At 39.7% G+C, this 15,084-nt stretch overlaps 1 protein-coding gene across 2 annotated transcripts in view; it reads left to right on the top strand.

Moving 5' to 3' along the window:
• Positions 1-15,084, top strand: part of LOC311038360 (GTPase IMAP family member 8-like) — a 67,957-nt gene that overhangs the window by 49,494 nt on the left and 3,379 nt on the right. The window contains exons 2-6 of one of the 2 annotated variants that reach the window (XM_084047840.1): positions 1-43; positions 5,092-5,185; positions 7,173-7,223; positions 9,995-10,048; positions 14,374-14,940. The exon at positions 1-43 is cut by the window's left edge and continues 55 nt beyond it. In XM_084047840.1, the coding sequence (XP_083903966.1) occupies positions 7,181-7,223; positions 9,995-10,048; positions 14,374-14,940 (664 nt within the window). In that variant the 5' untranslated portion in view covers positions 1-43; positions 5,092-5,185; positions 7,173-7,180. The remainder of the gene's footprint in view (positions 44-5,091; positions 5,186-7,172; positions 7,224-9,994; positions 10,049-14,373; positions 14,941-15,084) is intronic. The other variant, XM_084047841.1, reaches the window with a different exon arrangement.

Below are 15,084 nucleotides of genomic sequence, written 5' to 3' on the forward strand. Positions count from 1 at the left end.
TTTGATTTGCAACGTCGGATCAAAGCTTAAATATCAATGTAGGGTAAGTATTTTAATAATAATAAAATATTGTCTGTGTGTTTCTCTCACTCACTTTGTCTCTGCCATGGGTGAGTGGCGTAGCAACAGTAGCCTACATAGGGGTGTGTGTGTGTGTGTGTGTGTGTGTGTGTGTGTGTGTGTGTGTGTGTGTGTGTGTGTGTGTGTGTCTGTCAGATGCAGGTCGGGGTGAATGCCTCTGAATGCATGTGAATGCATGTAAATAGGGGTTGTAAAATTGGTTTGGACTCAGGCCAGCTTATTTCCGAGACCAGATCTTTAATCAAGCTCTCAATGTGTCATAAATTATGACTCATAATAAAATGTAAACAAGCTGTTTTTACATAGTTGTGAGATCTACAAGCTCACAGTGAGCTTGTAGATCTGCTATCTAGGCTCAACACCGTCTTATGAAGGAGCATATTGAACATTACTGGACCTGTCTGTCTGTCTGACTGGCTGCTTAAAAGTTGTTAAAAGGAGTACAAATAAAGTTGTTTGATTCTGTGTAGTTGTGTTGATTTTGTGTAGTTGTGTTGATTTTGTGTAGTTGTGTCGATGTTGTGTTGAGAGCTTGTAGATCTGAGATTTGATAAGTTCTGAGAGCTTGTAGATCGACTATATTTTCGGTGCACAACACCGGCACTCAGCCAAGTAGTAGGCTACAGGGGGGGTGGGGACTCGAGGTGTTGACTGACAGATCAGGTTAGGTGCTCTGCCCGCAAACAGCGTTATCCAAGCGACTTGCAGGCGAGGGGGCAAAGGGGGCTGAGATGCTCTCAGTGTAGAGGAATATCTTGTGGAGTTTCAGCTACTATGCATCCCAGAAATATATAGCTTATAAGGATTTGTAATGTAAGGAAATGTAAATATGGCAACTCATTTAGATGTAGGCCTACGTAGGTTTATGGTTTCCAAGGACTGGCCGTTTCACTCATGATACAATTTCTCTTTCATAACAGATACATGTGCCAGATAATCCCCTACAACAAAACACCAAGAGAGTAAAAAAAAACGTTTCTGTCGTTCAGTCCGACTTCACTGTAGCCTATAGTAGCCTTTTCATAAATGATATTTGTACTGCTGTCGTGAAAGTTTATAATATTTAGAGAAATGTAAAGTTTCAAATACAAAAGTAGTAGTAGTAGTAGGCTAGTTGTGAATTAGCACAACTACTACTAGCATTAGTTAATGCACGCAACTGTTTTGCCAGGTTTTATTTTTTTGTTGTTCTCATAAGCGTGCATCTTGTCCGTCAACATCACAGCCGTCTCTCCCTGGCTCTCTCACCACCCGGCCGACCTGACTGACAAGCTGCGCGTCCTACGTTACTGCCTCTAATTAGCCGAGATCGTACTGTACATGCTTGCATGACAGTCACAAAGGCCGGGGCTAAGTTGAACCTAGTCAAGGGGTAAATTTACCCATATGATATTTTACATTTTCAAGTTTAAACTTGAACAAATAATGTATTCACGTATCAAAAATAATTTAACAACACATTTCCCTTTTGCAAATAGTCTTATTTATTTTCTTAATGGTATTTAAAAAATATAAAACCAATTAAATAACGTTTGTTATTCAGAACCTTTTAATATTTTCAATTGTTAATACAATATTGAAAACTTCTCTTAAATGAGTGTATTGATCCAAATGAAAGGTCATACAGCATCATTTGAGAAGCAAAGACATAATACAAAATATGAATAGTGCTTAATATTAGGATAATTGGCTCAATTTACCCCAAGGCATTTGGTTCATCTTGCCCCATGGCCACCATTTAACCTAACCTGGCTAGCTTAATGCTTCAGGCTAATCTTTAGCTAAATGATTCACATGGTTTTATACATTGGAATATCACCAACATGCATGATATATAAGTTTAGACCTGGGTACATTTGCTTTAAAATACAAATCATTATAACCAGAAAAGTAAAACATTTACTTTGACCAGCAAAAAACACTTTTTTTGTGTAGAAATATGCCTATCACTTTGCCCATGTGTCTCTCAACTTCACAGCCAGGTGGAAATGATGGGTGTGTCCTTATTTTAAGGTCACATGACAACTCATGCATAGTTTTAAAGATACAGGGGGTGGTTATACTTACCCAGAGATTCATCTTACCCCGTTCTCCCCTATAATATTAATGGTTTTCCTCCCAGACTTCCCCGGACTCGACGCTCTGCTCCGTAACGCAGGGATGTGCTCTCTGTCTCCCACAACTATGAGAAGTTGATGTTTAAGCTGTTTGAGCTAATCCACAACCTGGATTCGAACATGGCACGTGTGAATGTGCGTGTTAGTGCTATGGAGATGATATCCAAAGGGGCCTCTTGCTCTTAAAACGCAGTGTGAGTGTAAACGGCCCGTAAATGAAAGTCCTTTGTAAGTTTGCAGTGTTCTCTGTCTAACAGTGCCTGTGTGCAGTTTGTCTGTCTGGCAACTGACCGTGCGCAGTGAGTTTGATCATTCATCCCATAACTTGCATGGCGACGATAGCTCCCATAGCCTGAATTATGAATATCCTGTGTTTACATAAAAACGCTGAATAAACAGCTTACATGTTGGGAAAGTGAAAAACGCTGTTTTGTGCATACTAATGGTCAATGGCCCCAGCCACTTAGGAGAACCGTGCAGTACTAAGAGATTTTTTCCCCGTTTTTTTTTTTTTTTTTCCGTTGACAAAGGTTTGGGGAATTATAGGTGTGTGTGTGTGTGTGTGTGTGTGTGTGTGTGTGTGTGTGTGTGTGTGTGTGTGTGTGTGTGTGTGTGTGTGTGTGTGTATATGTATATATATATATACTAGACCATACCCGTCGGCGCAGCGCATCCGTGGGGGGATATGCGCACATGATCTGGCAACCCGGGAGGCAGTTCGTCCCATAGCTGGGCAGGCCCGTAACCATGGCGACAGTGTTTGACAGAAAAACGCTAATAAGAAGCTGAGATTTGATGAAATTGAAAAACGGGCTTCACAGTTGCGTTCAGATGGTAATGGTCAATGGCTGTGTGCAAAATCAGAGCAATTGGTCCAGCCAGTGAGGAGAACCGGGTGTCTTCACTCACGTACTCACCACCACTAGGTTACTAGAATTATAGTAGGATATGTATGTATGTGTATATATATGTATATATATATATATATATATATATATATATATATATATATATATATATATATATATATATATATATATATATATATATATATATATATATATATATACACACACACACAAGTACAGACAGGGACAGACCAACACGAGACAAACACAGGACAAGCACAGGACAAGTCCAGGAGCCATAGGTACGGGAAAAGGGAGAAAAGGACAACGGCCACAACCCAATACAAGCCCAATACAAACAATAAAATTAAAACAAGCCAAGCGACTGAACTGCATCCAGAGCTCTGGACCAGTTATCCACGTGTCAGCTCTGGCACCGTTCATTTTGGCAGTAGAACGCTCCAGTAAACAAATATCCAGACAAACCAGTTTTTGATAATAGCTTTCTTGGCGGCAGTTGAGGCGGCTAGTAGTGTGTTTATCCTGAAATGTTAACACAATGTTTGCGTTATAACCAATAAGAAAAAGGGCAGGGCCAATAATAGCTACAACAATCTCCTTAATCCAAATCCAGAAACATTTAATAGAGGGGCAATACCAAAACATATGTAAATAGTCTCCTTTAGTGGAAGAACAAATGGTACATAGATCAGAGTCCACTAGTTTACATTTAAATCTACGCTCGGGCGTGAAGTAAAATTTATGTATGAATTTATAATGAATAATTTGGTGATCTGCATTTTTGGATGAGGAGAAGATAATATTCCAAATAGAGGGCCAATTCCAATCAAAATGTAAAGTCTGGAATATCCTTTCCCAACTATTTGTAATTAAGAGTGGTTTTGTATTAATAGAAATAAGTTTGTCATATATTAAGGAAACTGTTTTGTTCTTAGTTGTAACTGTTGGAAGCAATGGGTGTTGAGGTAAAGCTGCATCCCAAGGTACCCCATAAGTTCTTAGAGCTGTGCCTATTTGAACAAATGCAAACATAAAACAAGTTTGTGTTCTAATTGATTTTGGTCTGACGTAATCTTCACGGGAAAGACGCTCCTGTCCAATATAAAATGTTTATTAAAGGCTTTCGGGGGTGGAATTCATGGAATGGGTGTTGTGAAACATTTGCCACCCACAAAAGATATAAAATTTAACTTTAGTTTTTTTGAAAAAGTTACCTAGTATTACTTTAATTGTCAAGTATCAATTCGTATCTGACGCTGTGTGACAGAAATAAAAAACACTGAAAACCACCAAAAATACCTAAGAAATATCAAACCATAAAAACACGGATCTAAAGTGCATCGCTATAGCCTGTAGCATATTACATAACCGTTATTTTCACACTTTTTTTATAGGACAGTTTAGATTGAGACTGCCTGACACACAGAGGCAGCTCATTCCAAAGATAAATACCCGTATATGTAAAAGAACTCTTGCCACAAAGATACCTTTTGGTACTTTATACTGTTTGGTTCGCACTGGTTTCATACTGATGTACAATGAACTTAGTAGCAATTACATGTAAGTTGTTATTAACAGTGAGGTAAAAACTATAAGCAATTGAAACCCAAACTGACTCCACTTTTGAAATAATTCACACTTTCTGAAGGATTTGTCAGTCCCCCATTTCCTGCTCAGTGGTCTGACTCTGAACCACTGAACAAAGTGAAAATGTGCAATGATTTACCATGATAAGCATATTCTGACTGCAATTTACATATCCTGGGAGGTTTTACTTTTCTCCTATGTGATCTGAGTTCACCATTACAGCAAATTGATTACTGTTGATTTGCTATTTAATTGGGTTCAATGAAGAAAACTAAATTCACTCAATTCATTCACTATACATTTACTAGTTAAAAGAACATTCATTTGTTTATATAATCTCATACATACAATGAAGGATCTATTACACAATCAAAACAATCAAATTGCAATTATCAATAACAAATGGCTAACAGTTTTCTCCCTCAATTTCATTGTAGCACATCACTCAAAGACACACCTGCCTCTGGATGCAACTAGATCTTTTTTTCACACATCGGCTGCTCACCTGTTGGTGGCCTACACCTGACTAAGGTAAACTATGTTAACTCAGCAGACAAGCATGTGGAGGCATGAGGCACTGGTGTGTGTGTGTGTGTGTGTGTGTGTGTGTGTGTGTGTGTGTGTGTGTGTGTGTGTGTGTGTGTGTACGTGCGCGCGCGCGTTTGTGTGTGTCATCTTTACTCTTTATAGATTGTATATTTGTCAGGAAAAAGTACCCAAAAGCACAGTGAGTGAGCTTTGAAAATACTTTTAATGAGCAAAATACAAACCAAACACAGAGAGTGGCCCTCATTTATCAGCGGTGCAGACCAAATAATGGGCGTACGGCGAGATCACCGCAACTTTCGGCATTTATCAATATATCCTGACGTTGGATTCATCCTACCGTACGCTAGATCTCACGTCTGGTCGATAGCAGTTGTTGACTTTGGCTGCGCCCGTTTATTCCATTGTAGACTTATCATGCTTTTTTGGGTCGTATTCTGGGTCTTCATGTCGTGAAGTTGGGGAGTTTTGTGAATATTTAAGGGCGTGTTATTTAAATGACGCTTGTTTTCAGACATGAGATTTGTCAAAGCTCCGACCTGATGTATGCTAGGATCGGCTGTATAGGATCCTTTGATAAATGTGACTTCGACGTTGGTGTACGGACGAATACCGTAAATTTCGGACTATAAGCCGCGACTTTTTTCCCATTTTTCGACCCTGCGGCTTCTATAACGGTGCGGCTTATCTATGGATTTTTATAGCTAACGGCCACTAGGGGACCTCCTAAATCTAGGGATTTTACACCCGCGGCTTATAGTCCAGTGCGGCTTATATATGTACAAATCATTCAATTTAGCTGCTGCGGCTTATATTCAGGTGCGGCTTATAGTGCGAAAATTACGGTATATGGAAAAATATAAGCTGTTTTTTACGCTCCGTTGATAAATGAGGGCCAGAGAGTCCAGACAGAGAAGGAATGAACAGCACAGAAAAACACAATATAATCTGTCAGGGAGCACAGAAAAATAATGGGATAAGTGGTTAAGGTATGTTTTATAATATAATAATCTACATCTGCAAAGTAAACTACTAAAGTTTTCAAATACTGTAATTGCAGTGCAGTTGAAAGTATATTTGCGAGAGTCTCCACTCTCAAAAAAGTGGTCTGTATATGTACCTAGTCATATTTTAACGTCCATACATCAAGCAGGTAAGCCACAAAGAGAGTATTAACTGCACTGCAGATAGCACACAATTAGTTCACCATGCCCAGACATGGCATCAAAGAGGAGTTGGGGACCAACAATACATCAATATAGTGTTTTTTAACATTACGACTACACCATAAATACAAAACTGACTCTATTGTAGGTTAAAATATTACACGCTGTATTTGATACACATTTCAAAGGAACAAATTGACATTATGTGCACGTACAGTATTCTTACCACAGGGTGATAGAACCTGTAGTAAGCCAGGCCATGATAAGCCAGCCATAAATGCGTAATTATTTCTGAATTCAAACCAAACACATTAAAAAACGGTTGTGCTGGAGTACTCTACTCACCCCCGACAAATCTGTTTTCTGACTGAAACCTGCTTTCTAAAAGGCCAACCATGCTTGGACTCCATCCAGATTGGCTCACCAATCCTGATCCACCACAGCTCCACACACACATCTGCACTCAATGACAAGATCAATTGGTGTCAGTGACACAAATAAGAGACAAACAATAAACTCCACCCTGTTATTATAAGAAGCAATTGGCTAGGGCACCCACCTGCAGACGACTAGAAAAAAAACACACCATAGAATCTGGAAGAAGACGCTGGCAGAAACAAATCAGTCGCTGAAGTAAAACAAAAAGTACAGATGGGGGCCTTCCTCAGCTCCGCCTTGGTTATCATTATATTTCATAACATACAGTAGTTTTTTTTCTCCCTCTCTCATAACTTGAAGTAATGTATTATTGAGTGTTAACAAACATATAGTTGATTACCAAATGTTGTGTTATGTTTTCCTCCAAGGAACCAACATGCTCCAGTTGAAATTATCTGACCTGGAGAAAAGAGCACCTGGTGAGTTCAGTCAAATGTTACAGAACTTTCGTTTAATCTTAATATTGTAGTTCTGCTTGGTGGAGACAAAGCATCCAATTTGAAAGGATAATGTACAAAAAAAAAGTTTTCCTCGACACGAGGAAGCTATGAGGAGAAATACAGTTTGTACAACAGACAGTGGTTTGCATTTGTGGCGCCCCCTTTAGGCCCTGCCCACAAATTTAAGGTAATTGCAGGAAAACGGTATGGAATATCAAAATCCTGTTTAATTAAGCAATATTACACGAGAGGGTGTGCTTTACCGTCATTATTGGCACGCCAGTGATGCGGTCAGGAACGAGGCGAAGCCGAGTTCCGCCAGCATCACTGAAGTGCCAATAATGTAAGGTAAAGCACACCCTCGAGTGTAATATTGCGATTATACAACAGTTACCAACAAAACACATCCAAATGTATTCATATTGTGGGGCAATTAATAATAAAAATGTTTCGCTATTGTCCGTTTCCCTGTAAAGAGAAGAGTTTTTGACTGAGAGACATTAAATAGTCCCTGTAGCAGTGCTTTGAGTTTGAGGCACCGTCTCATCAACACAGCTGAGCTATCAATGCTTGCGCAGTGGAATGAATTCCAGTAGGCTATATGCTCCGTCGTACGACCGTGTCACGCGGCCAAAATAACTGATCTACAAGCTGACAACGCGTAGCGATATTTTGGCCGCGTGACACGGTCGTACGACGGAGCATATAGCCTACTCTGTTAACGAAATGGGAGTCATTTTACTTTACACAGGAGGATACTTATAACCTTCTAACCATTGATCAACCGTAAATCCACCAAATTAACAACATAGTCCATTTTGCATAGCTGTTTGTTCTCCGGTGGCGGCGGTGGGTCAGGCTACTGTCTGTTTGTGTGACTTCACAGCACAGCTGTGCCATATAATGGTCTAATCAGGTGCGGACTGGACTGCACTGCGGAGTGATTTATTAATGTGATTAGGCCCGTGCTATGATGCTGGTTTGAAGCACGGCTAGAAAGCTATTTCAACCAATCAGATTGCTTGGTCGGAACTACCTGTTGTATAATGACCATTATACAACAGGTAGTCAGATTGCTTGGTCGGAACTACCTGTTGTATAATGACCATTATATAATGACCATGTATAATGACCATTATACAACAGGTAGTTCCGACCAAGCAATCTGATTGGTTGAAATAGCTTTCTAGCCGTGCTTCAAACCAGCATCATAGCACGGGCCTAATCACATTAATAAATCACTCCGCAGTGCAGTCCAGTCCGCACCTGATTAGACCATTATATGGCACAGCTGTGCTGTGAAGTCACTCTGTCCCACGGTAGGAAAACAAACAGACAGTAGCCTGACCCACCGCCGCCACCGGAGAACAAACAGCTATGCAAAATGGACTATGTTGTTAATTTGGTGGATTTACGGTTGATCAATGGTTAGAAGGTTATAAATATCCTCCTGTGTAAAGTAAAATGACTCCCATTTCGTTAACAGTCCAGTAGGCTATATGCTCCGTCGTACGACCGTGTCACGCGGCCAAAATAGCCGATCTACAAGTTCACAACGCGTCGCCATCGCGACGCGTTGTCAGCTTGTAGATCAGTTATTTTGGCCGCGTGACACGGTCGTACGACGGAGCATATAGCCTACTGGAATTCATTCCACTGCGCAAGCATTGATAGCTCAGCTGTGTTGATGAGACGGTGCCTCAAACTCAAAGCACTGCTACAGGGACTATTTAATGTCTCTCAGTCAAAAACTCTTCTCTTTACAGGGAAACGGACAATAGCGAAACATTTTTATTATTAATTGCCCCACAATATGAATACATTTGGATGTGTTTTGTTGGTAACTGTTGTATAATCGCAATATTACACTCGAGGGTGTGCTTTACCTTACATTATTGGCACTTCAGTGATGCTGGCGGAACTCGGCTTCGCCTCGTTCCTGACCGCATCACTGGCGTGCCAATAATGACGGTAAAGCACACCCTCTCGTGTAATATTGCTTAATTGTCACATGACTCACAAGATCAGTTGTACCTAAACTAGAGGTTCGGGCCGTGGCATGGCCCTCCCGTCTAGCCGCTGCGCGGAGCTCCCATCTAGTAGCCTGGGCCGCACATCGGACACAGAGACAAAAGAGCATGTTGACGTTCATTGCAACACGGGTGTTTGTGTCAACACACAAATCGAAAGCGAAACCAAACTGTAACTTGTTGAAGACCCAGACACACAAACAGTTTGGAGACGCAGACAGCCACGCATGCGCAGACCTAAGTTGTTGGAGACCCAGACACACAAACAGCTTGGAGAGGCAGACACACAAACAGGCTGGCGAGGCAGACAGCCATGCATGCGTTCGACTCTCTATTGTTTATTAGGATTGGTGAAAGAAAATCACATTTCTGCAACAAATTCTATAAATGTGTTGCATTTGTGGTGCCCATATGGGGGTAATAAAGGCCCCTAAATGTGTGATCCAAATTTGGTGCAGAGAGTTTTAGACCAAATGTGTGTGTGTTTGTGTGTGCGTGCGTGCGTGCGTGCGTGCGTGCGTGCGTGCGTGCGTGCGTGCGTACGTGCATGCGTTTGTGTGTGAGAAAGAAAAAGAGTGCAGGCTAATGAGATTGAAACAATTACAAAGATTCAGAATATACTGAAAATAGATACAACACCAATTAATACTGTTAAATGGTTCTTGTGTGTGTGATTCTGAAAATGTTTTTGAATTGTAATTTAATTATTAATTGTTACAGGGAGCCATGGGAGGCTGAATCGGAGCAGAAGCTATGAGTTCCTACCACCTAATAGTGAGTACATTTTTTGATTGATTGATTAAATACTTTATTTGCAGGTTTGTTAACAGTACAGCTAGTGTAGTCAAAGGTTATGCTAAAAGGATAACACAAAAAAAGCCCTGGGGGGCTTGTTTCCATTGTGGTCCATTGTACTCAATTCATCATTAATACATACAATACAATACTGGTAGAGAGCTCAGTAGCATCAACAGGTACATTATATGTACAGAGAAAGGAAGATAGACAAATTAATGGATAGATGGATTGATGGATGATCGATTGATCATTTCGATCCATCTGTGGGAGAATTTCAGTCCCCCAGAGACAGCACAGCTGTTAAGAGTTACAAAGTTACAAATGCCCTTTAATGGGTTTTGGTAGTTCATTCCACATTATGGTGGCAGCACATTAGAATGCATTTTGCCTCATGTTTGAGCCAAATTAGGGGGGAACGAGGTCAGTTGATCTCCTTTGGATGTTATGCCCATGGACATCACTCACACTAGAGAAGTAGTTTGACAGGTATCTGGGCATTGATCCTCTGAGAATCTTGAAGACCTGACCCATTGAGAGATATTACATTCTGTCTTCTATATTGAGGGAACCCAGACTAGCAATGGAGCTGGGAGAAGGTGAATCCTGGGGGTGAGGCCTATAGTAGTAGTCTTTTTAGTTTGTTTTGAGAGATCTGTAGTTGTGATTTTAGTTCCATTGAGATGTTAGTGAACCATGAGGCAGTGGCGAAGCGTCATGAGGGCCAGTGGAGCCATGGCCCGGTCAGTAAAGACCCTGCCTGCCCCGTCTAGCTGCTCAAACTCCTGAAAAAAATCGCAGGGGGGGGGTACAACTCCGGCCTGGTCAACATTACATTCCACGCTACGCGGCTGCCATGATCGGTACAAGCATAGTCAAAATGGCATTAAATGAGGGCTCGAGCTAGAGTCCATGCACTCCAAAAATCTTGCTCTTTGCTTGACTTTCATAATCACCTTTGATGCAATTTTTTCTCTGGAATGTTTGTTATCTAAATACAACCCTTTTCTTTACTTGTGATTCAATCAATCAATCTTTATTTCAGACTCAAGGTCCATATCACATACAAAATGACAAAATACACAACAATAAATAAGCATCCGTCCAACTACAGCTAGCCACACACATATACTCACAGTCTGTAGAGGCTGTTGCGCCAATGTCTCCAAATCATGGAAGAGAACCTAGTAGAAGAACTCTTCACAGGGTTAATTAAAATCGTAATAACATGATTGTCAGACAGTTCTAGACGACATAAAATTTCTTTAAAAGGCTTGATTAGGTATGATTACATGGTCACCAACTCTGACCTTCGGTCTTACTGAGGTTGTTTTTACACCCCAAAAGAAAGGATTCTGTGCTTCATTGAGGGGCTGAGCTGAATCGAAAATGTTTTGCTGTTTCATTTGTTGAGATTTTATTTTTGTTGAGATTTTTATTTTATTATATTTTTGCTGTGACTACAACAGTATATGAAGTTACCACTCAGCCTGTTGATATAATTTAGATATAGATATAGAGTGAGTTTTTAAAGCTAGGCTTACACTGCAGGATGACATAATCCTAACATTTAATTGAAGATAAGAAAATATATTTATTGTTCAGAAAACAATGAAATTGTTTCTAAATAGCAGTATAATACAAATTAAATAATAAACCCTTAGGTTCGTCATAAGTCATTTCTTAAATAATACAACGTCCATTGTCAAAAGATAACATTATCCATAAAATCTAAGAAGTAAGCTGATGTCTCACATTGTAACAGTGACAAACATTGACAGTTTGTCACGTCTTTTATGACCTTAGTACAAGACAACGACTCAGATTGCAGTATTCCTTTAGATTTGTTTGTAGGACTTAAAGGGACATTTCACCCCTGGAAGAAACTGACCCAATGGTAATGAAGTTTAGGACTCAATTATTATTATTTTTGTGTATGATCTGTGTTTTGAGATATATAGTAATCTTCGAACATCTCGTGACGTTATTTACGTCACGAAAAGTTACATCATTCCTTTCCGCACTACATGTTGTCTCGACGCGTCGGGCAGCCCCCCGCCCCCCTCCTGCCAGAGATTTTAGACACAACAGAACACAGAAAACAGCCCAAACTGCGCATTTGTTCGCGGACCTTTTGTTAAATTTGAAGAGTGACACATTACTTTACCTGAGTTACATCTTCTGATAGTTGTACTTGAATGTTGACATGAAATAATAATCCTGTGTAGTGTTTCATAAGCGCAAGCGTGAAAGAATCCAAATACAACGTGGAGACGGTAAACAAACTGACTTCCAGTGTTGCCAGATATTGTGAAAGAAATAAGAAACCAGGTCTATGAAAACAAGCCCAAAAGAAGATAACTAAGCCAAGAGCACTTTAAACCTAGACATGGGATATTATATATTTGAAAAATGCCGATCTACAAGCTCACAACACGTTGCGATGTTACCCATTGTGAGCTTGTAGATCTGCTATTTTCCAAAAAATCTTGAGGGGAAAAAGTGCAAAATGTGGAGTATTTTTTAATCGTTTTAACAACACATATTTGGTTGGGGCTTCCTGGCACAAATTATAATTTCAGATCGGGGTCCGTGGAAAAATACATGAACATCTTTGAGAACCACTGGTTTAAACAACAATCAAAACATTTGGAAACAAGCCCAAATATCAACTACATTTTAGAAAGAAGCCGCTTATAATAAGCAGACATGGCAACACTGCCATGCTGTTTCAACGTTGTTTTTGGAGATCCCACCCACACCGAACCACCCCTGCCACAAGGAGGTGCAGTGCACCAAAAGCATTATGGTCATTGTAGTAATAAGCAGTCCAGTCAAAACCTAGTCAAACACACAGATTTCATTATTTTTCTGGCCATAGGGTGCAAATTTTAAATTGTGCTACTGTTATCTACCACAAATACTATTACCATTGAGTGATTGCAGTTTCTTCCAGGGGTGAAATGCTCCTTTAAAGGTAGGGTAAGTAATTTTCTTTGGTTAAAATAAGTGTTAAATAGCTCTATATTCTGATAGTACTCATTGCTATAGAGTGTTTGTTCAGTAAAAGGAGTCTGCTTGTCTCTCCAGCTCTTTATAAAACAGAAAATGTATTTTCGTTTCAGTTTCATTTCCAATTTTATCCAATCAGCATAGAGAACTCAATCAGGATATAGATTAAACAAGTGAAATTGGAAGTGATGACACTAAGAAATGAGCAGACAAAATTGGAACTGGAACACTATAAAAATGAAGCTTAAAAATTTGGCAACCCACCTGAAAAAGTATTTTCTGTTTATTAAAGAGCTGGAGAGACGAGGAGACCCCTGTAACTGAACAAGCACTCTATATAGCAATGATTACTAGAATATAGAGTTTTAACCTATTAAAACAAAAAAATAGTTTTAACCCCCAAAAATCACGTACCCTTCCTTTAAATGTTACTTTATTTGTTTATTTAGATGGGACAGCGCCTAAATGTAATGTAAATACACCGGATTTAGCAAAGTTGCTAAACAGCAAATAAAAGGAAAACTTCACCCAAGAAATGACTTTATTTCTATCATTTTCTTACCCTGTGGTGTCTTGAAGACACAGAGTATTTTTAGTTTGTAAAATATTCCTTAATGGTGAATGAAGAATCCAGAAATTAAAAAGAAACTTGATGAATTTCAAGCATAGCAATAAGAAAATTGTTTAAAAACTCTAAAACACTGCTCATAATGCAGTTCAGCGCTTGTTCTACCCATTTACGGCACTAATTTTCCCAAAATATAACCGTCGAAGGAGAAAATAAACTTTTTAAACACTTCCGTGCTAAACAGTCTCATGCAAGAAAGACGCACAAGCCTGGGCACTAGCCTGCGTCTGAGCTCTGGTTGAACCGCACGGGCACGTCTATGCGTGTTGCATATCACGGTTTGAATAAATTAAAAAGGTTAAAAGAAATATTCATCAATACAAATGGATAGAAGATATTTGGGATACACTATGAGCTGTGTTTTGGAGTTAATAAACCGATTTATTTATGTGTCTATGTTTTTGTGATGTTAAAGTCAGTACAGTAACAATATTATAACTATGTGGCCACTGCCTTTCCAGATCAACAGACAAAACCCCAAAGCCCCTGTGCATTGCACAATAACATTGAGTATTGTACCGTAATCACAATAATGAAGTGTCAATGTATAATTTAACTTTAACAGTCTTGGGAATGTATGTTTATTGGCTAGATTTAGGCTTAATGTTAAGAACAATTGGTTAGTTTACACCTGTACTGTTTTAATGGGCCTTTTTCATTTCAGTGGCAGAGCTGAGAGTTGTTCTGTTGGGGAATAACCAGTCAGAGAGGAATGCAGTTGGGGACCTCCTACTGGGAACGACTGTGCTCAGTGGGCATGATCCTCTTAATGACTGTGTGAGAATTAGTGGTCTATTTGAGAACATAAAGATGGCGGTCATCAACACTCCAGACCTGCTAGATCCCAACATCTCACTTACAGAGACGGTCCAAAGCTGTGTGAGATGTACTGCTCCTGGACCTCATGTGTTTCTACTGGTGCTTCAGCCTGATGACTTCACTGAAGAACAAAGAGACAAGTTACAGAAAGTTCTTGAAACATTCAGCGATTGCCCATTTGATCACTCATTTGTATTAGTATCAACACCCAGACAGCAGAGTACAGGTCAGATGTTAAACTATATGGAGCATCCTCCACTACAGGAAATGATCAGAAAATGTAGGTACAGGCACTTACAGCAGAAGAAACCTGAACTCCTAGAGCTGTTGACAAGACTGGGTCAAGTTGCTAAGGAGAACAATGGACAGCATGCCCATTGTGACAGCAAGACATCACCAGTAGGAGCTGATGGTAAGTGTAGGACAGCATTATTATGATAATGTGTTTGGTACATAAATTATTCTATAATATAATACTATAATTTTAGACATTATACATTTAATTGGTTCCATTTTCTTTTGACGGATGAAAATAATGAAATCATCCCATCAGTCA

This window comes from Gymnoscopelus microlampas (genome assembly GCF_963454915.1).
Source record: "Gymnoscopelus microlampas genome assembly, chromosome: 21".
Taxonomy (NCBI): domain Eukaryota; kingdom Metazoa; phylum Chordata; class Actinopteri; order Myctophiformes; family Myctophidae; genus Gymnoscopelus; species Gymnoscopelus microlampas.